Source organism: Ascaphus truei, chromosome 2 (assembly GCF_040206685.1).
Source record: "Ascaphus truei isolate aAscTru1 chromosome 2, aAscTru1.hap1, whole genome shotgun sequence".
In the NCBI taxonomy this organism is placed as follows: Eukaryota; Metazoa; Chordata; class Amphibia; order Anura; family Ascaphidae; genus Ascaphus; species Ascaphus truei.
This window is the reverse complement of record NC_134484.1, coordinates 236335942-236357251: the sequence shown is the minus strand read 5'-3', so window position 1 is coordinate 236357251 and position 21310 is coordinate 236335942. Positions and strand designations below refer to the sequence as shown.

Sequence of the window (21310 nt, the reverse complement as noted above, 5' to 3'; positions counted from 1 at the left end):
CGGTACCGCAAGCCGGGAGATTTCCCGGCTTGCTAGTGGCTGCCCCTCGGCGTGTATCAAGCAATATCCTACATGGTTTTTTTATTTTTATTTTATTTATTAAATCAGTTCTGTACTATGAGAAAATACTTGTAGCATTTAAAAAAAACAATTTAAAGACATTTTTAATGTATTCTAATGTAACAAGGATTTTTGTTCATATAGCAACCATATACATGTAACACATGTCCCCCCCCTCCCCCTCCCAATCACAGATAGGGACAGGTGTAGGAATCTATATGTATTACCAGGTGTGGTGCTTTACCTGTTAGGCTCACAGGAGGCCTGAGCCTCCGCCAGTGAGAACCTGGGGTGTATCCTCTGGAACAATACTCATATTACCCACCAGTGTAGGATGACCCTGACACAGGACACACATACAGTAACCAACATACCGGAGTATATATATAAAACAGTTTACTGTAGATGCATAACAATATAACAATCACATATAATCAACAGGGTCACTCTGTAATACTAATGGCACAACTACCCGGTCACCTTGCAGGGCTTTCTACCCCACACCTTATTTCCAGGTGTCTCAATAGTCCCAAGAGTTCCACAACCCATTCCTTTGGTGTGATCAGTGCCTGTGTGGTACCGGTAATGGTGGTGTACTTGGTGACTGTACCTGTCGGGGCTCCTGCACCAGGGTACCGCAGAACAACGGAAGAGGACCCGTCTGCGTCCAGCGCCGAAGCATTAGTGATGGCGTCCTCCTCCAAACAGGATGGTCTCCCTCTGGTGGACCTCACCACCTAGACAGTCTCTGGTTCTCTGCTACTGCAGAGAATGATTCCCTGCAAACACTGACCAGGAAATTCCTCTTCCTGGCTGGACCCTCACTTGTCTAGGTTCTACAGGACCCTGGTCCCTATCCTAAGGGGAGTCCCTGCAGCAACCACAAGATGAGGTGAGTTGGAGCCTAGCTGGGGCCTAAGGGGGATGTCTGGCCTAGTGCAGGGGTCACTTGCTCCCTGCACATACCCACCCTCCCCTGTCTGTGTCCCAGCTCCAATTGACTCTTCCTGCCTGTGCTCAACAATGTATCTTTCCCTTCAGGGGAAGCTGTAAGCCCTATTGGCTGCTGTTGCATCACATGTGCTCCAGCCCCTGTGGCTGCTGGGAGTTGTAGTCCCCCATGGGCTTCTTTAACATTAGGGCCGCGTGCGCTATGTGTACTGCGCATGCGCGACATTTTAATGTCCGCTGCTAACTGCACATGCGCAAGCTGGTGCTGGCCCTGCGCTACGGAGCACCTCTGCTGCCACTTCTCCCTCACAGTAATGGCCGCTGCATCGCGTCTGCGCATGCGCGAGCACCACCAAGATAGCGGCGCCCTGCCTCCGACGATGCCGGGAGCTCCCAGCGACACACTCGCCCCTGCAGCAGCCCCCACCCCGGCGGAGGTAAGGGAGAGGGAAACGAGAAACCGGGGAGCCAGAGGGGACCTGGCTACATCCAGTACAAAGTCACATCCCCTTCCCTTTCTCAAACAGCATCACCTTTTTGGAATGAACCAATTGAATCTAGTGCCTGCCTGGACACTTGATCTTCCTCACAGAACTTTGGCTGTCAGTGCATCAGAAGGTTACCCAAGATACATATAGTGAACCCCGAGCCGAATCTTCAGCGATTGATTACAGGAGAATGGATTGATCAGCAACTTAGCTAATCATTTGTCAGTGTATAGATTGTATTGATGCACATATTGAATGAATTTTTTTTTTTTAAATGACAGCTTGAACTGCAGCTTTGAGTCAATAACGGACCTCTGTTGATCTGAGCCTTATTGTTCTCGGCACATAAGGAGCTTACATACATATAGAAGCTTTCAAAACACCCTTTAAACTGCAGTATTTTTTGACTGCTTAGAATGCATTTGTGTTTGTTTAAAGACAACTTACAAATATTAATATTGAAAAGAAATTGCTTTTACGATCGTGTTGCAGTTCAAGGCTTGTTTCATTTTCTCCATAAATACAATTGCTTCTAATCTGTATGTAAATAAGGAAACATGCATTTAGCAGCATACTGTTTTTACTGCAGTATAGAATCCGTTCTCATCCAAATAATATTTGCTTTTTTTTTTGCCATTAAGAGAAAGCACAGTGCTCATGTTTCCAATTACATATTTGGCCCATGAGGTATAAATATACAATTGACTCTACATATAACTAATATTTAATTACAACAGACACAATGTTCTTTGCATGAGCATATCCCCTGGATATAAAGACTTAATGCAAAACAAGAGCCTTGTGTTCAAGATCACAGTATGTCCGAAGTGCTTCATTGTGTGTGTAAGATAAACAATGCATTGCACATTGCTTAAGCACAGAAGAATTTAATGCAAAAGGAGATCTTGATCCAGAACATGTTTTTAACCCCTATGTGCTGGAATTCCAAAGGCACTAGTGTATTGTGGATAGTCGCTTGTGCAGTTATTACTCACCTACAGTTAAGCTCATTCAATCAATTCTGAAGTCGGCCACTTTGGATTTTGTTGAATTAACCCCTTCATCTATTAAATGTTGCTTCCATTAGTTTCCTTTGCTCCTAGAAGAGATTGTCCTTTCAAAAGATAGTGAAACTTTTAACACTGGTTAAACGGGGCTACAGGTAGCCACCTTGGACAGTGTTTCCTTAAGACACTGCCTATTGCTGTGATACTTGGGCCTCGGCCAGGGTGGTGCTGACCAGGCGGGTGCGCTCATGCTGGCCGCTCTGAAACACATTGAGGCAGTGTGTGTGGCCAGCGTGAGCAAGCGCCTGCGCATGCTCGGCGCTTAGATGCTTGCAGAGCAAGCAAATTTGGTTTTGCCGCTGGCAAGCGCGTCACATGAGCGGTTCGCCCAATGAGGGTGAACCAGCTCCGTGACGTTGTGGCCGCGCCCCCAGACGAGCGCACACCTAGTCGGCCACGAATCGTCCCGGCCGAGCAGGGCGCAGCGCACAAGCGCCAGAGCGCCCGCTCCCTGCCTGGCCGCAGCCTTAGACACGCGCTGACTTCCTGATTTCCATCTGTAGCAGCAGGTCATCGTGACTTCTCCTTATTAGAAGTGCTTTAAAAGCCCTATGAAGCTCATATGAAACTTCTGGGCAATCTGATGTGCCCTGGCAGGCATCTCCGATCCCTCTGCACCTCATGGGGTGGGGGTGGGGGGGGAGAAGGAGGAGGGAGGGGGTGGGAGGAGGAGGGAAGGGGGCGTGATCACAGCCATGTGCTGTTCCTGCAGACTGTGAAAATCCCGGCCGGCATCTCCAGCAGCGCCCCCCTAGCTGATTTTTTTAAATACATTGATTCTAAAACGCCGACCTATTTCAGCCATGTGAAATAAGAAAAAAAGTGCGTCTTAGAATCGAGAAAATACGGTACTAGAAATGGGTCTTTCTGTCTATTGACCAGGAATAGTAGCTATTATGATAGTTCAATGGATTCAATTTTAAATTACACAGCTAGTTGTGACCTCTTAAGTGTCTTAACTACGTGGCTGGTTTGTGTGAAGGGATCAAAGATTCAATGGATAACCTTCCATTAAAAATGTTTGATGTCACCTTCTATATTTACCAATATCTAAGCTATATAGTTGACATTGATTCTTACAGATAAAATAATTACTGTAATATGGAGTATACCTGTACAAATGGTGAAAATGACTGCCTCCTCTACATTTAAATGAATGATAGTGCTCAATATATTTAACATAAATAAATGCAGCTCTGAAAAGGCAGTTTATTTTCATCTCTAATGAAACATTACGAACAAGTTTTGCTGTTAGTAACCTACACAGTATATGTCAAACTTTAAGGTCTCAAAATGACATTTGTAATTTATTTAAGTGAGTTAAACGTGGGCATGCACCCGTCAAATATTGCCTCTCTTGCATTAGCGTCCAGTTTAGAGAACATGTAACGGCTGTTTTTAATTTAGGAAGGCATGTTAATTGTGTGCCTATCTGTAATAGGTGCAAATCATTTCACACTACAAGAACACATTAATTTCAGCCTGGATATTGAACCCTGAGAGGTTAGAAAGCTTGTAACATTTCACCTATTTGTTGGTCCAATCAAAGGTATCACAGTACCAAGTTCTTCGTTCTCCTTTATTTTGCCACATGGAAGAAAGGACCAACACGGCTATCCACCTTTCTTGGCCTAGCATGGATATTGATGAACCATGCTTGCTTTATGAGCTGTACAGTTGATAAAAGGCAAAACCAGGCCCATATTTTGGCATAGGCCTACTAGACCTGGGGTGACGGCAAATTTTGGGTGGGGCAGTGCTGCGGTTACTGAGGCCCTGCTCTCTTCCCCACAACAATTAAACTTATTGAGGGTGGGGTCTCTGTAAAAGGTCTCTTCCCTCCTTCTGCAGCATCGCCCTCCTCCTGCAGCATCGCCCTCCTCCTGCAGCATCGTAGCATCAAATTACGTCACAACATCATGTGGCAACATGTTGCTATGACACCATGATATCACATGGTGTCCCATTATCAGGGAAATGCGTCACCACGTAATGTCGAGACGCTGGGGGAGGCCAGGGCAGCAAAAATGTAAGTGCATATGGGCGGGAAAATTCTAAAACCAGCCCTCGGTCAAACCCCTTATAATGTTGTGTTTTTAAGGACGCCTGATGATGTAAATACCCGTAAATGGCGGTTAACGCTGATCGAGCTTCAATGCCCGTTATCGGAGCTTCGTAAATCCCTTACTTTGTATCTTCCCATTACAAACACTGGCTTGATGGTAGGTTTGTGGACAAAGTAGAAAAATAATACGTTTAGTAAATGCAAAGCAAATTGCAGGACCCTATAAAATATGCTGTAAAGCCACCTTTACCTTGCAAGGAAAGATTTCAGCTTTATTCGTTCGAATGCTCGATCTTCCTGAACAATGGTAAAATGGTTACGCAACTGTAGCCCTGCTTCCTTCTGAACGCAGGCCACTATCATATGCTGTATTACCTGTAGGCTCACAGGGTCTGAGCTTCTGCCACGGAGAGCCTGGGGTACACACACTACTTATAACTTGGTGCAGCGCCTCCACCTGCGACAGCTTCCGCCAGAGGGGAAGTGGGTCTTCGCAGGACTTGTATACCTTAAACACACAAACACCAGTGTATCGTAACCAATCAACTTTACTTGCAATAATCTCACACATTTATCCACAGGTGTCCCTCCCTAGAGGAGACACTCTAATCAGCGTCACGGTGAACGCCGAACCTCCCGTCTCCCTCCACCGGGTGATCCCATCCCGTGCCCTGTTCCCTTGGGAATAGTCCCCCCACCCTCAAGTGAGTCAGATATCTATATATGTATATGAGTGTGACTGCGCAGCCACTGTGTCCCGAATGAACAATGGTACCGTTGGTGCACTTGTAGAATTACCTGCCGGGTACTCCAGTACCCAGTGCGGCTACAATCTTTGCAAAGGTTCAGCGAGGTACAGATGTCGTCAGCCGTGGATGTCCAGGGCGATCCCACCCGGACACGCTGCAGTTTGCTAGCGGGGTCTGAGCCCAGACCTCCCGCCACTTAGAAATGTCCTGGTTATAGTAGTGCGGCAATAAAGGGAACCGGAACCTCACTATGGCAAGTCCCGAGCTCCGCTTGTCTCTACGGGGACTCATGGCCTAACTGGGCCTGGGGCATGCGGCCTACGTAGGGGGCAGTTGGCCTCCCCACACCGAAGCTCCGTCTCCTCTCCAGCCAGCTCTGAGCAACGTGCGCGCAACCACCTCCTTTTCCTCCTCAACCTCGCAGCCCATTGGCTCAGGCCTATCACGGGGACCCGCGGGGGTTGATGGGCCCGTGTCTCGCTACCTCCCTCCAATCGGAACTCTCCTCCTTCGCGGGCTTTGCTTGCTCCTGCCTGCACATGCGCAACCTCTGGCTTGGTTAAGTCTGCACTGTTGCCAACCATAACATGGCGTCTTGTACGACACGGAGCCTCCGTATCGGAGCGCTCCCTACTGCAACGTACCCGCCCCCACAACAACAAGGGCGAGAAGGGGGGGGGGGGGTCCTGGCTACATCACATACTGAATAGAAGCCTCAAAAGGACAGCTGACCTAACACACTTCGGGGGACAAGATCGGTCATTTATAACATGTTTTTTTTTCTTCTATGGCATATATTGTTCTATTAAATGCTCTTGATTTATTATTGATATCACAACCTACAACAAATCTAATAATTATTAAGATCTGTTGAATAGCTTCTATTTAACCTAAAACGCCAAACATCAGACCTGTTATTAGAGTAGAATATATAGTGTATATTATGTACTTATTTCGTTAGGGATGTCAGGAGTTCATGTCTAACAGAAGAAATAATTCATCAGAAATACCAAGCCTGAGTTATAAATACACGCTTAGAAAATTCACAAAGGAGGATATTTTTAAACCTCACACAATAAAGCAAAAATGTTTTTTTTTTCTAAATATATATTAAATACAGAGAAATATGGAGGATTTTTAAAGTGTATGACCGGATAAACAAAAATAAAAAAAAAGTGAATTATAGGAAGTTAAATAGATATTTGACTAGAAGGAAAAAAAAACATATCTGAAATGATACAATTTAAAAAAAAAAAAAAAAAGCATCTCTCCAACATAAAAATAATAACGGGGTGTGACGGAGCGGCCCTGTAGGTATGGTCAGGAAGAAGCTCGCACCACTTGCTTGTAATGAAACTCCTTTATTCCCCGTGTCAGGGGTTGCAGGTTGCAGTAATCGGGTAACAAAACAGAATAGTCTTTAAAGTGAACAGCATAAGTCTGCAAAATAACAGGACAGTCCTTCAGCACTGGTATCTCAAAGGTAGTTCAGTCTCTCCCCCTGACAGGCTCTCAGCAACCTGTTCCCTCACAGATTGAGAGCAAAATGAGAGCCAGGAAGGAGTCTGCTGTCAGCCTTTTAAACCTCCCCTTTCCAATCAGTTCACAGACCTACAAGCTAGGGTGTGTCTTTTCCTGGTCTGTTCAGGTGAGACATTTGTATACACTCCCTCACAGGGGGACAAATACATATAACCATTATATGATCCTAATTAGTGCATACAGTATAAGCTCACATGTACTAACTGGTGCCATGACATAAGACACCTTTCTGCATCGGAAGACCCCTCATAGCCTGTGCAAGTGAATGGGCTGTAAGATGTCTTGTTGCATACTGTTGAGAAACTAGACTGAAGCTGGGTACTGTAGCAAAAAAATATTTAATGAAGCCTAAAAGTAGCCAACCCAACCCAACATTTCGGTCTATAGATTAGACATTCATCAGGACTTTGCCCTGTTTCATGAAATATTATTTTGCTACAGTGTCCACTTTCACTCTAGTTTGCCTACCTTCCTTTCGTCGGATGTTGAGACTCGACAATTTTTCTGGAGGCTCGAACTATTGCTTATATTTTTTGAATGTGTGATTTTTGTGAGTGTTAGGTCTTTTCACATTATGCCTCCATATTTGTTGCATAACGTAGCAATGTTCAATACATTACATTCGGCCATTGTGGTTTTTATATTTCAGCTAGTATAAAAATACTGTACATGCACAATATTCAATCATCTCACTCCCATTAGTTTTGCTCGGTACTCCTTCACTGAATTAGCATCTTGCTGCATTATATTAACCCAGCTTCTCTTTATTAACGTAGGTCGCCATCCTAATGACATTGTGCTGCCACTAAAATAATTGTTAGCATAAGAAATATGTCAAAGTGACATAATGGCGGTGTTCTTTTTAATAGGATAAATGAAAAATGTGATAAAAATACTTATGCTACACTATAGATTTTTGTTTTCATTTCATTGTCTCCATAGCAAGTGAATGCTTGGGCATGTTTTTGCAATCCTTAGCTAGTCTTTTATTATTATTATTATTATTATTATTATTATTATTATTATTATTATTATTATTATTATAATGAGACATTTGGTTAATTCACATTTTGGTTTGTGTAAACCAATGATGTTGCCGTAAGAGATAACATGAAAGAACAAAAGTTCCCAGATAGGAGGACAAATGCACAACACCCGAATAAAACAGAAATGCATTCGTTTGTCACAAGAAACCAATAACTTTTTTTTTTGCTTTATTGATAGTTTAATATGTATAAAGCCAATTCCAAAACGTGTTTTTATTTATTTTTTATTTTTTTATTTTTTTAAATGTGCTTGTTATATGCTCCCGCAGGCCCTGAAACTCTGAAACTTTTGCTAGTACAAGTACACCAGTGGTTTCCAACCTTTTTTTTTTTGTTAAGGACCCTAACTGAAATTCTGAGAAACCCCAACCATCTCTAATAGCAACTCTGTGATCAGATACATTGTAAATTCTTCTGTAGTGATACCATTTTTAAATGACCTGAAAATTGCCGGGCCTCTTTTGGAATGCCTGGGGAACCCAAGGGTTTCTAGGAATCCTGGTTGAAAAATACTGAACTACAGAAACATATTTACAAAAAAACAACGAATAGTACTTGTTGAATTTATGCACTGTTCATCAGAGAAAAAAATATATATACAGATGCAGCGGCCGTTATTCGAACAAATCACGGAGCCGTTTTCGTGTGCGCTGCTGTATGCGGCCAATCACACGGTTGATTTGTTTGAATTTCATGGATCCCGATTTCTTTGGGTGCAATTCTTCGCATTTCCGTGGCAGAAATAAATGAATTGTAATGTGTACAGTACTGTGTCAATTTGCAGGTGTGTAAAAACCAGAACACTAAAATGCCATTTCTGCACTCGATTCAACACGCGCCATGACATGGGTATTCCGAGGTATACAACGCGTGATATGTTCGAATAACGGCCGCTGAATCTGTAATATGCAATTTATGTACTGTACATGTCATTGCTACAAGCTGCCTACTGTCTCTGTAAGCTCTCCCTACGTGCCACTTAGATTGCAATCTCTTTGGGGCAGGAACTCCTTTTCCTAATGTTACTTTTATGTCTGAAGTGCTTATTCCCACTATGTGTTATATTATTATGTCACGTATATTACTGCTGTGAAGCGCTATGTACATGGATGGCGCTATATGAATAAACATATACATACATGTTTGTTTAAATGTAGCAGATCATTTTTTTAATCTGTGTAAGAAATTGCATTGTTGAGTCCACACTTTTAAGCCCAATGTGCTTGTTATTTTCTGCAGCAAACCCAAAAGACAAAGGATATAATGGAAGATTTGGAACTAGCCATACTGAAGACGTGTCAGTGCATAACGGAACTGAAACGGGAAGTAAGTGGGGTGACATCGGGCTGTGGCTTCCTCTTTCTAGGGTGTGATAATATGTGCAATACCAGAATCAGCAATAGCACTAAAAAGACTTGAAAGAAGTGATCTGCAGTTGTCTTCTCAAACATATATATTTTTTCAATGCATTCTAAACTTCCCTTATGAACACTTTTTTTTTGGCATGTACATGCCACTCTTCCATTACTTCCCATTGAAGATCTCATGGCCAACGTACTGTATTTAGCAATTCATATTTGTCAAATGTGGTAAGGGATATGGAATTAGATGGGAAACCAAGAGAGGGATTTAATGGGGAGATGAGTATGTACAGTACTGTCCAGGGGAAAAGTGAAATTGTTCTAGCTGTATCATTTTGGATAGATTGCAAGGGAGCAAGTTGTGACTCTAAGGGACCAATTAGCAGTAGATTAAAGTAGTCAAGCTGTAACAGAATAAGGGCATGAATTGGAGTTCTAGCAGTAATGTTCAATGAGTCGAGTATGCAGCACTTTGCAACCGTGGCAAGTTGTCCTACGTCGGTTGTAGCTGCTTCAAAACTATTTGAAGAACAAGTTGTGAGGAATGGTTATATGGCGCAAAGGGATGATCTTTGGAGAGAGATACTTGATTGCAACATGACATTTAATACATTCCTTAGAATGATTATACTCCTTTATCAGCACAATTTCAACAACATGGTACATCTAACAAAATGCAAAAATGTGTCAACGTAAGCCAAGTTGAAATTACAGAACCTATGACGCAAAGAGAAAATAAAACATAGGGCAATCCAGTTGAAAAATAATATATGCTCCCCCACTTCAAAGTGATACGCTCACACAAAAATGTTTATTTGTTTGAGGGTAGTATTTTGGAAGCAATACATTCCTGAAAACTCCTTTACTCTGTTACTCTAACACACATCTCCTCACTCTCCTCCTATGTGGAATCAAAGGAATAGAAAGCACAAATAGTATAATACCGTTTAATATTTTTTTTAAACGTGTAAAAAGCTTTGTGCTATGCACTCACAATGTACTGTGTAATATAAAAACCAGCATTGGAGAGAACAACAAGGAAGGGAAACCAGAGCGACTGTGCAGTCCCATCGCTGAGGACCCGGGTGGTTGATAGTTTTGCATCATGTGACTTGGTCCTTTCGTCTCACAGTCTCCGGTGCTTGTCTCCAATCACCCAACACATTTTGCTGAGGCTTTGTCAGGGGTGAGGGAAAGGGCTGCTTCTTCTAGCCCTTAAATACCCTTGCCCTAACCATCAATTCTGGACATCATTTACAGTATATAGAGACAGACCTAACTACACATAAACAAATACAATGACATAACTTTAGGACAGGCCTGCACAACTCCAGTCCTCGAGGGCCGCAAACAGGTCAGGTTTTCAGGATATCCCTATTTCAGCACAGCTGGCTCAATTAGTGGCTCAGTTATACTGAACCACTAATTGAGCCAGCTGTGCTGAAGTAAGGATATCCTGAAAACCTGGCCTGTTTGCAGCACTCGAGGACTGGAGTTGTGCAGGGCCTGCTTTAGGACATAATACCATTTTATAAAGGTAGATCCATAAAGTAGAGCAAAAATCCCATATATATATGGGAGCTGGTGGAAGATATCTGGGGCGCTACCCGCTATGGTATGTCAAAGTGAAAGTGTTAGTTAGTATATATCTTATACTATATTAGTGAAAGCACTGTATGTTTGCCTGCCTGGATGTCCGGTGTCCCTAGCGGCAATCTCATTGGTCCCTTGGGCCGCCCGCCCCCGCACACCTCCCATTGGGCTCACACACTCACACCACCTCCTTGGCCCGCCCCCCACACCTCTCATTGGCCTGAGGCGGAGTGACGGGCCAAAGGTCCAAAAAAAAAAAAAAACACACACACATAACCCCCCCACACACACAGTGTTACATACATTAGCGGGGCTCACAGTGTTAGCAGCACATCTCCCGCTCTCTTCCCCACCGGTCCCGGAGGCTCCGCCTCTTCCTCCGCCTCTCCCTGTTTCCCGCGCTTTCACCCCCCCCCCCCCTCCACGTGGGAGCTGCCGGACGGGTGAGGGAGCTGCCGGACGGGTGAGGGAGCTGCCGGACGGGTGAGTGAGCGGTCTTCACGTCCCCTCACTCCCCTTCACCTCCCCCCACTCACTTCCCCTCCACCCCCCGGCGCCGCTACACTCAGCGGGGGAGCGGAGTGATCACCTCCCCTCACTCACTTCCCCTCCACCCCCCCCCGGCGCCGCTACACTCAGCGGGGGAGCGGAGTGATCACCTCCCCTCACTCACTTCCCCTCACTCACTTCCCCTCCACCCCCCCCGGCGCCGCTACACTCAGCGGGGGAGCGGAGTGATCACCTCCCCTCACTCACTTCCTCTCCACCCCCCCCCGGCGCCGCTACACTCAGCGGGGGAGCGGAGTGATCACCTCCCCTCACTCACTTCCCCTCCACCCCCCCCCCCCCCGGCACCGCTACAGTCAGAGGGGGAGTGGAGTGATCACCTCCCCTCACTCACTTCCCCTCACTCACTTCCCCTCCACCCCCCCCGGCGCCACTACACTCAGTGGGGGAGCGGAGTGATCACCTCCCCTCACTCACTTCCCCTCCACCCCCTCCGGGCGCCGCTACACTCAGCGGGGGAGTGGAGTGATCACCTCCCCTCACTCACTTCCCCTCCACCCCCCCCCCCCCGGCGCCGCTACAGTCAGCGGGGGAGCGGCCACAACACGCTGCCTCCCGCCTCAGATCCACGTGGGAGCTGCCGGACGGGTGAGTGAGCGGCCTTCACCTCCCCTCACCCACCCCTCACTACACTTCCCCTCCCTTCCACATCCCCTCCACCCCCCCTCCACCTCCCCTCCACCTCCCCTCCACCCCCCCTCCACCTCCCCTCCACCTCCCCTCACCCACCCCTCACTACACTTCCCCTCCCTTCCACATCCCCTCCACTTCACCTCCCCTCCACCCCCCCCTTAACCTCCCCTCCACCCCCCCTTAACCTCCCCTCCACCTCCCCTCCACCCCCCCCTTCACCTCCCCTCCACCCCCCCCTCCACCCCCCCTTCACCTCCCCTCCACCCCCCTTCACTCCCCCTTACAACCTCCCACCACCTCCCCCCCTTCCCACCTTCTCACCACCTCCCCCCCCCTTCCAACCTCTCCCCCCTTCCCACCACCTCCCCCCTCCTCCCCCCTTCCCACCACCTCCCCCCTCCTCCCCCCTCCCCCCTTCCCCCCTCCTCCCCCCTTCCCACCACCTCCCCCCTCCTCCCCCCTTCCCACCACCTCCCCCCTCTTCCCCCCTTCCCACCACCTCCACCCTTCCCCTCACCTCCCCCCTCTTCCCACCAGTTCCCCTCCTCCATCTCCCCCCTTCCCCTCCTCCATCTCCCCCCTTCCCCTCCTCCACCTCCCCCCCCTTCCCCTCCTCCACCTCCCCCCCCTTCCCCTCCTCCACCTCCCCCCTTACCCTCCTCACCTCCCCCCTTACCCTCCTCACTTCCCCTCCTCCACCTCCCCCTTTCCCCATCCCCCCCCTTCCCCCCTCCACCCCTCTTTCCCCCTCCACCCCTCTTTCCCCCCTTCCCCCCTCTTTCCCCCCTTTCCCTCCTCCCCCACCTTTCCCCCCTTTTCCCCTCCCCCACCTTTACCCCCTTTCCCCCTTCACCCCTCCCCCCCTTCACCCTTACCTCCCCCCCTTCACCCTTTCCCCCACCTCCCCCCTTCTCCTCCCTCCTTCCCCTCCTCCCCCACCTCCCTCTTCCCCCTTCCTCTCCTCCACCTCCCCCTTCCCTTCCTCCCTTCACCTCCTGTCACCACCCCCCCCTTCACCTCCTGTCACCCCCCTCCTGTCACCCCCCCCTCCCTTCACCTCCTGTCACCCCCCCCCTCCCTTCACCTCCCGGCAACCCCCTCCACCTCCCGTCACCCCCCCTTCACCTCTCCCCCTTCACCTCCCCTCACCCCCCCTTCACCTCCCCTCCACCCCCCCTTCACCTCCCCTCCGCCCCCCTTCACCTCCCCTCACCATCCCCCACCACCCCCCCCTCACCACCCATCCTCACCTCCCCTCCGCCCCCCTTCACCTCCCCTCACCACCCCTCCGACCTCACCTCCCCTCCCCTCCTTCAACGCCTTTCGTCCGCCCTCCCGCCTCTGCCTTTCTCCCACCCGCACTTCTGCCTTTCACCCGCCCACCACTCACATCCCCGCGCCACACAGCCGCCGCACGCACTAAACAGACACCCGCCACTCGACACACACCCGCCGCCTCTCACCCACCCCACACACTCGACACACACCTGCCGCATCCTGCCCCTACGCAACAATATCACTGACCAGCTGTCACCCGCACTCGCCACACACCCGCCGCCTCACACCCTAGCAGGACCCCGACCCACAGCCAGCACTCACTACCCACGTGCCACCCGTACTGAACACCCACCCGCCGCCTCACACACGCTCACACCCTAGCAGGACACACGCCTCACATTTTTACATCACTTATGTCACCAAAATATACATTGTACTGTGGTGTGTTTACAATAAACCATTTTTTTACAACATCGTATTACATTTTCTTCCATCTTTATTTTCAACATTATTATCCAACCTTTACAACAAATACTCACCTATTGTTCCACCATTTATAAATAATACTACCTATTACGCATTTACATCCCGGGCAACGCCGGGTCTCTCAGCTAGTTAAAAATAAAAAACAAATTGTGAAATTCTGGCCCGACACTTGTTGCAGCTCGACCCAATGGAAGATCCTCCCGTGATTCTCGTGAACCAAAAGGAAAAAGAGTGCAGGAGCACAAAAAATAAAATTGCAATTAGAAATACAAAACAGTAATAATGTCCTGGAATAGTCAGTGTGTATACCTCCACGGGATAGGGATAAAAGACTAGTGAAATGCACTCACACGGCCAAGTGTGAGTCAATGTCCAAATAGGTCTCAGGTGTGTAGATGTCCCTCTCCTCTTGTGGGATCTGGTATTTGCTCCTCTCTGACTGTTCAACTAGGAAACCCCATAGTGAGGCTTCACACCTCCACTCCGTTGAACCAGATGGGATGTCGAATACAGCCACAAAGTAGGGTTTATGACCTATTTTGAAATTGCCATTTAAAGTAGATTCCCAACTTTATTAAAAAAAAAAATCCTAAAATGTTTTTTATTTTATTTACATTTTTATATAAAGGTCCAAAGCCTTTAAGACACTTGCCAAAAATGTATTAACCCTCAGGCTGTCCTTATGACTTACTGTACGTCAAGAAGGCTGGCACGCCAGAGGCCTTGGAACATACTGGACACATCATGCTATTTTTCTCATTTTCTGGGTGATGACTGCATTCATCATTGGTTGTGACCACGGGACCACAAAGTGACCTGCCAAACTACTATATTTGAAGCACACCGTGCTATGTTGTAAGATTGTATTATTATTTTTTGACCCTGCTAGTGCAGATGGTGAAATTTCAGGTTTGCACATAGGCGCACACAAGCACAATTAAAAATAAGATTTCCCTGTGCCAGTTTTGTATCAAAAGAGCAGTTTGTGATGCTCAATACAGGTGGCTAGATCTCACTAGGGAGGAGTATTACTTTGCTCTTACTCTCAATTGTATTGTTACAATTCGGAATAAATATCTTGGGACTGAGCCCCAGCTGTGGAAGTTCATGAATCGAGCGACATGTTCATATATTTTTCTTCCCTGATTTGTGCTATAAATTTTTTTTTAAATGAAAGCCAACTTTAAATAAATGTTTCCAAGCATTTCCAAGAAAGTTAAGTGTGCAGTGCAAATTCAAACAAAGAAGCATATGACTTTAAGGGGCCTATGCAGAGAGCAGCGCTGTAAATAATTGGCGAGGGTAATAAAATGTACCTGTAATGGCGAGTTTTTTTCTCTATATGCAGAAAGGTCCGAAATCTGCAATTTATATCATGAATGAGTGTGGCGAGTTGAAAACGGAGAGATGCGCTGCTGAAATGTGTTAGAAAAAAATCGCGTTTTTTTTTTTTTCCCTCTAGCCGCCGAGCTCCAGCTTCTTGCCAACTTTTGTTGGCGGAGCTAATTGTTGAATATCGCGCCACAGCCGCTAGATGGCGATCGTGCCTTCCTGAATATGGACATTTTTAAAACTGGCGAGATTCATGTTCTCGCCACCCGCGCGGCGAGATTTACAAATAAAAAAAAAAATGGCGCTTTTTTCTTAACTCGCCATTACCTGCTTTTCTATAGGCAAATTTCGCTAAAAAATGCCGATATTTACGTTTGCGCTGCTCTCTGTATAGGCCCCTAGGTCTTTTATATATTGGATTTTTCTCACAATTCTGGCAAAACTGCATCATTTAAAAATCGTTGCATTTACGTCTTCTCGCTCATTATCAAGCAATGTGAAATTTCTTTAAAACTCTGCAATAACGCGAAATGTACAAGAAAACCGCGGAAAAACTTTGCCGAGCAACTTTGAAGACATGCGCGCAGCTGTACTGTGCTCAACCATCCTGGGTCTCAGATTAGCTCCCTGTATGTAATGTTAACCATCTTTGCTTATTGCCAGCGTCTCATAATAATGCCGAAGAGACAAGGCTGGTCCCTAATGAACAGCAAGTTTTAAGGTCAATATCCGTTCAGAAATGATGACTTGAGATGTTGTTTCACCCTTTCGGTGTCAATTCAACATTGCTGGCTGGTGGAGAAGGTATACCGGAGGATCAGAGCGGAGCACAACTGTAAAAAAGACGGGGGCTAAACACCAGTGATGAAGTTAAAAATATGAAACTTTAATCCATGGTATACGAGGAACACACAATCAGGAACTCTGACGCATTTCGGGCAGGATGCCCTTTGTCAAAGAGTCACTCACTGGTGTTTAGCCCCCATCTTTTCTACAGTTGTGCTCCGCTCTGATCCTCCAGATTACCTTCTCTGCCATTCATAGGCGTGATGCACACACACAGGATAAGCTGCCAGCTATGTGACTACTCCCTTTTTCCTTCATCAAGATAAGGATACTGTGACCTTTACTATAGTGCTACTCCAGGGTGAGTGTTCTAGTTACATACATTTACTGTACATGAATATATACTTAGTTGCTGTCTGTCATCATACATGAACTGTTATCTCACCAATCCCTATTAGGAGCATTCTATGCACTTGGTCTAAGAGTCTCACTGGACATTTATCAGAGCTTGTCCAACAGTTTACGATGTTTATTATTCAGGACTTTATTATTGTGCATGTGTCCTGGATTCACTGAGCACCGATACTCAGAACCTGTTTCTGCATACTTACATTGCTGGCTGGTGTACTGTATGGTAGCTGTTTTTTCTCGGCAATGCCTGGTGGACCTCTCCAGTGCTGAAGGGGTTACACCTTGGCAGATGTGCATCTGGAAATCCGCCTGCGTCTGCTTGCTCCAGATCGGTTTATATAGTCCGGTAAACGGAGATTCAGCACAGTATAACATGACTCTCCCAAGGTCAGACGGAGACTAGTTACAATGCCAGAATTAGAACACACATATCCGGTCTCCCAATGACTTGCAATCGGATCCGCTACAATTTATTATTCATATTTAACCTTCTAGGAGCTCATCATCATGTCTGTCAAATTGTGGCCTCTATTACAGTAGGCGATAAATGCTGTTATTTTCGGAGTACTGTATATGGGTCAGTTCAAGTCAAGGGGCTGTTTTAAAATCCAAGTTATACATTACTTATTGATTTTTAGATTTTTTTTATTTATATTTCTTTGAATACAGATGTGTTTTCTTATGTCAAAATTACATATTTAAACAAATATATTAGATGCTTGGTACAATGCAAGTTTAATTGCTGCACATTTATTTAAATGGTAAATAGATACATAATTTATACTTTTTGTGCGTAACATTTAGTTTTTATCCTTTTATCATAAATAATTGCATGTTTTGGCTTTGCACATTTCTGCAAGTAAGTTATAACAAAATCATAGGAGCAGGAAAGATGAGAAATATTTACAATACTTAATTTAATGACAAACAGAGAAATTAATTCTCCCCCCCCCCCCCCCGCTCCCCCCTCCGCCCACTCCTCTCTTTTTTTGGCAGCAGTGTCTGAACCAAGAGGGGACCAGTTCTAAGTAGTAGTGTTGGCCGTACATGTGGAACTAATAGTTTAGAAGAGGACCTATTCCTTATTCAAAAATATCTGCCAAGTACAGTGTATAGCTGATTAGATTGTCGTGATGTTCCTTTCAGTGGCATCTCGGGGGACCCTGTAATAATCAAGGGGGCAATATTTCCTGAATCGGGTTCTAATAATGTAGGATAATTTGGTCCTCCACAAGCACACCCACCCACACATGTTGAAATAAGTAGCAAAGTGTGGATTGTAAATCTATGTGAATAGTGCATGACCAGAGACTAAAAGGACAATGGCAAACCGAAGAGTCTATGCATCTTCAAAATGGGATCAAATGCATCTAATGTTGCATTTAACAAAGTAGCATCAATTATACATTGCAGCATGATGTGTATTGCAAATATTCCACAATGGATACAAATGTTACCTTACTTTCTATTACATGGTAGGCTAGGCACAGCAAAATAGATATTCTGTACGCAGGAATATGGCTGTATTATTTTATAGGAGCTCTGCATACTTGGAATAGATTCTAGTTTCCTTTTGCTGAAAATGTATTTTAGCTTGCCAGATCTAAATAAGAAAGAAACATTACTGCTTAGCCACATGACTCGTGGGATAAATATAGGGCAGCCAGGAACGAGAACTATCTGTCCCGTCATAAGTCAGAGGTGCAGCACACACGTACAGTTACACATCATTGCAATTTGATTGCTTTCATGTTATGCTGGCTGTTTTTGTGCTCAGCTTAAATTGCTATTTCCCTGGTTACAACAGTTGTTGAACAGCATTACACGAGTATGAAAGCTAGCCAAAAAAACATTGATAAGGTGTCCAAAAGGCAAAGATTATATTTGCTGTTTTGCAAACATTGTAGTGGGTGCAATTGTTAAGTGCAGCAAATTTCACCAGTGACTGAGTGGCTACACTTACAGTACACACAGTTAAAGTACAATGAAAACAAGAATATTAACCCTAAACTATTTCTCTGTTTTGTACTTATAGCTGCAGTCGCCATGGGTTACAACATTCAGTTTATTATTTTTAAATATATATATATATATATATATATATATATTTGAACTAGTGGTGCTTCAAAGTAGTACTACGCTGGCATTACTACTAGGAGACCCCCAGTAAAGTCGATGTGTCAAGTTTTTAGAAATGCAGAAAAAAGGAAAAAGGCCAATGTTTCGCTCACGGATTTTTTTGGCAAAGCCAACACGAGTGATATTTCCTGGTTGAGGTAAACACGAAGGGTGGGCGGTAGGCTTTGTCTGAATTCCGAATACCCCTAAACATAGGAAGAGTCGGAATCCCTGGGTCACAGGAATATTCTCTTTTTCGGTTATTCTGGTTCTTATAACCAAATCGACGTAAGTGAGCCGAGTCAAAACCGAAACCTTGTTTCCGCTTTTCCTTCAGATCGGATCTCATGGCATTTTCGCCTCGTATAAATACGCCCCTCGCGTTTTGTCGACCGGGACAGGTAGCAGGTGTGAGTGGGACAATTGCTGTGGCATTTTAGTTAAAAAATGTAAATGAAAATAATTATACATTATGTAACACCTCTTCCCACAGCCAGCACAAGAAGGGCCACACCAAGTGTCCCAATGTCTCTATGGTGGTGTAGGTGATGCTCAGCGATTCTTTTATCTTAATTCTCAGATGCTGATGGTCTTTGCAGGGATAGTATGGTGAGAAAGAATCAAAAGGGAACTTTTCTGTAAAGGAACACACATCAAATTATTCTTCAAAGGTTTTCAGGCAGCATCTCCTCAAAGAGGCACAGGCTTCCACTTTGTAGTATTGTACGGAAGCACTCCCTTACTTGGACAATGGCTGTTCTCACCTCACTGGAATCCCTAGGCATGTTAACCTCTGGCATGCGAGATTACACCCTATCACCTCTGACAGAACCGAAGACTCTCCCCCTCTAGTAATTATAAAGTGATACTCCAAGGCTTAAGGAACCTGCTTTGGAGTACCTGTCCATCCCCTCTTGTGGGTGTGTCATGCTCAGAATGAACCCAAGTGATTTGAATTGGCGCTAAAGGTCTCAATAGAAGAAATGTAATGAAAAAATAACATACCCCTGCCTTACATCATTGTTTGGTAAAGTGGTTGGCATACAGGTAGCAATATCTACCCTCTTTCTGCTCTCTGCTAGTACATTAGCTAATCAGTGCTAGTTGGTTTAAGACTGTATTGTAGCCAACATTATTGCGCCCGTTATCACACGTGAGTTTTCACGCATTATCATGCGATTTATTACAATGGAGACCTGAGTTGCAAAATGTTGCTATTTAGTACCTTACCGCACGATAATAGGTGTAATATGTTGGCTAATTTTGTTCATTACACCAGGGATGGGTATGGTAGTTGGCATACAGTTAGCACCATCTGACTTCTCTCTACTCTCTACTAGTTTAATAGCCAATCAGTGCCAGTTGGTTTAACACGGTTGCATTACACTTGTTGTGGGTATACTGGTTTGGCATACAGATAGCGCCATCTGCTTACTTTGAGTTTTTACTCCAATTATAAAGAAATCCAGAAACCCAGAAATATTTTAAGCCAAAACTAAATTGTGAAAAATATTTAGCACCAAGACAGGAATGCAAGTGCCCCCCCTAGTAAAGCCATAATGTAATGGGCTGTGAGATTGTTGCTTTCAAGTACTATTCAGTGCTTTGTATATGCAAATGTATTATCTTATGTTGAGCGAAATATGGTCTTGAAACATGGTTTCTAGCAGGAGACCCTGTTTTATCTGGAGTAAGTTATATCCCTGCTACTTGTTTAAATATGTATTTTAATGTTTATTATAATATCTACAGCATATTATATAAGTGCATAGCACTGTACAACAATGAACGCATTCAGAGTCCCTGTCTCAAAGATCTTACAGCATTGTTGTATTTTTCTTTAACCCCATCTAGTTAGTAGATACTTTATTCCATCCACATCACACGAGTGTTTTGAAAACAAGCAAGTTGTCGCCTTTCTAGTGTTTGTTTCAGCATTTCATGAACAGCTCCCTTCTATTTCTGCTTTGTGGACATTGTGTTGAGCTAGTATGTGTTTACAAGTGTTATTTATATCTTTCATGTGTCTCAGCTTCACAATGCAGCTACGGTACTGGCAGCAGACCTGCTAAAATACCACGCAGACCACATGGTCCTGAAAGCATTGAAAATTGCTGGAGCGGAAGGGAACCTGGAAGCGGTGGCTGGATATACCTGCAAGCTATCTGAGCAGAAGGAGCAACTTGTTGAAGTGAGCTTCTGAGGTTTTATGGTTCTCGGCGGGTTTCACGAGTAATATGTCGTTCTGCTTTTCGTTTTGGAGGAAGCTTGGTTCACATATAGTAAAATTATTGGCTTGATGCACAACTCTAGGGCCATTGGGCCACAGCAAAGACAGTTATTCATATAAAGAGGTAGTGCCAGATTATGCAAAAACAAAATAGATTTATGAACAACGTACAGATGTAATCGGCTTCCTTAGAAATATATTAAACCTGCCTTATAGTAAACTTTTTACATACTGTATTTGATTCTAAAATCATAGAAAAAATCTGAATGCAAGGATGAAAATATACCCGAGTCCCGTAGACATTCTGGAATGTAAATGTATTTGCCATAAAAAAAAATCAGAAACGTTTCAGGGAAGCAATCCCCTATGTCAGGTGCAGCGACGAAGCGGACTCTTTCCTTGGAACATTTGTGCTTTCTTTTGGCAAATAAATGTATATTCCAGAATGCCCATATGACTCAGATATATTTCTTGCTAAGATTTTGGATAAGGCGGGTTTTTCTGATTTACCCTTCATTTCAACTGGTACAGGAGAAATTCTAGATTC

The 21310-nt window shown here is 45.1% G+C and overlaps 1 protein-coding gene across 1 annotated transcript in view; it reads left to right on the top strand.

The window, feature by feature from the left end:
• Positions 1-21310, top strand: part of CTNNAL1 (catenin alpha like 1) — a 337662-nt gene that overhangs the window by 250883 nt on the left and 65469 nt on the right. Inside the window, exons 8-9 of the mRNA XM_075585981.1 lie at positions 9208-9294; positions 20566-20724. Of these exons, the coding sequence (XP_075442096.1) occupies positions 9208-9294; positions 20566-20724 (246 nt within the window). The remainder of the gene's footprint in view (positions 1-9207; positions 9295-20565; positions 20725-21310) is intronic.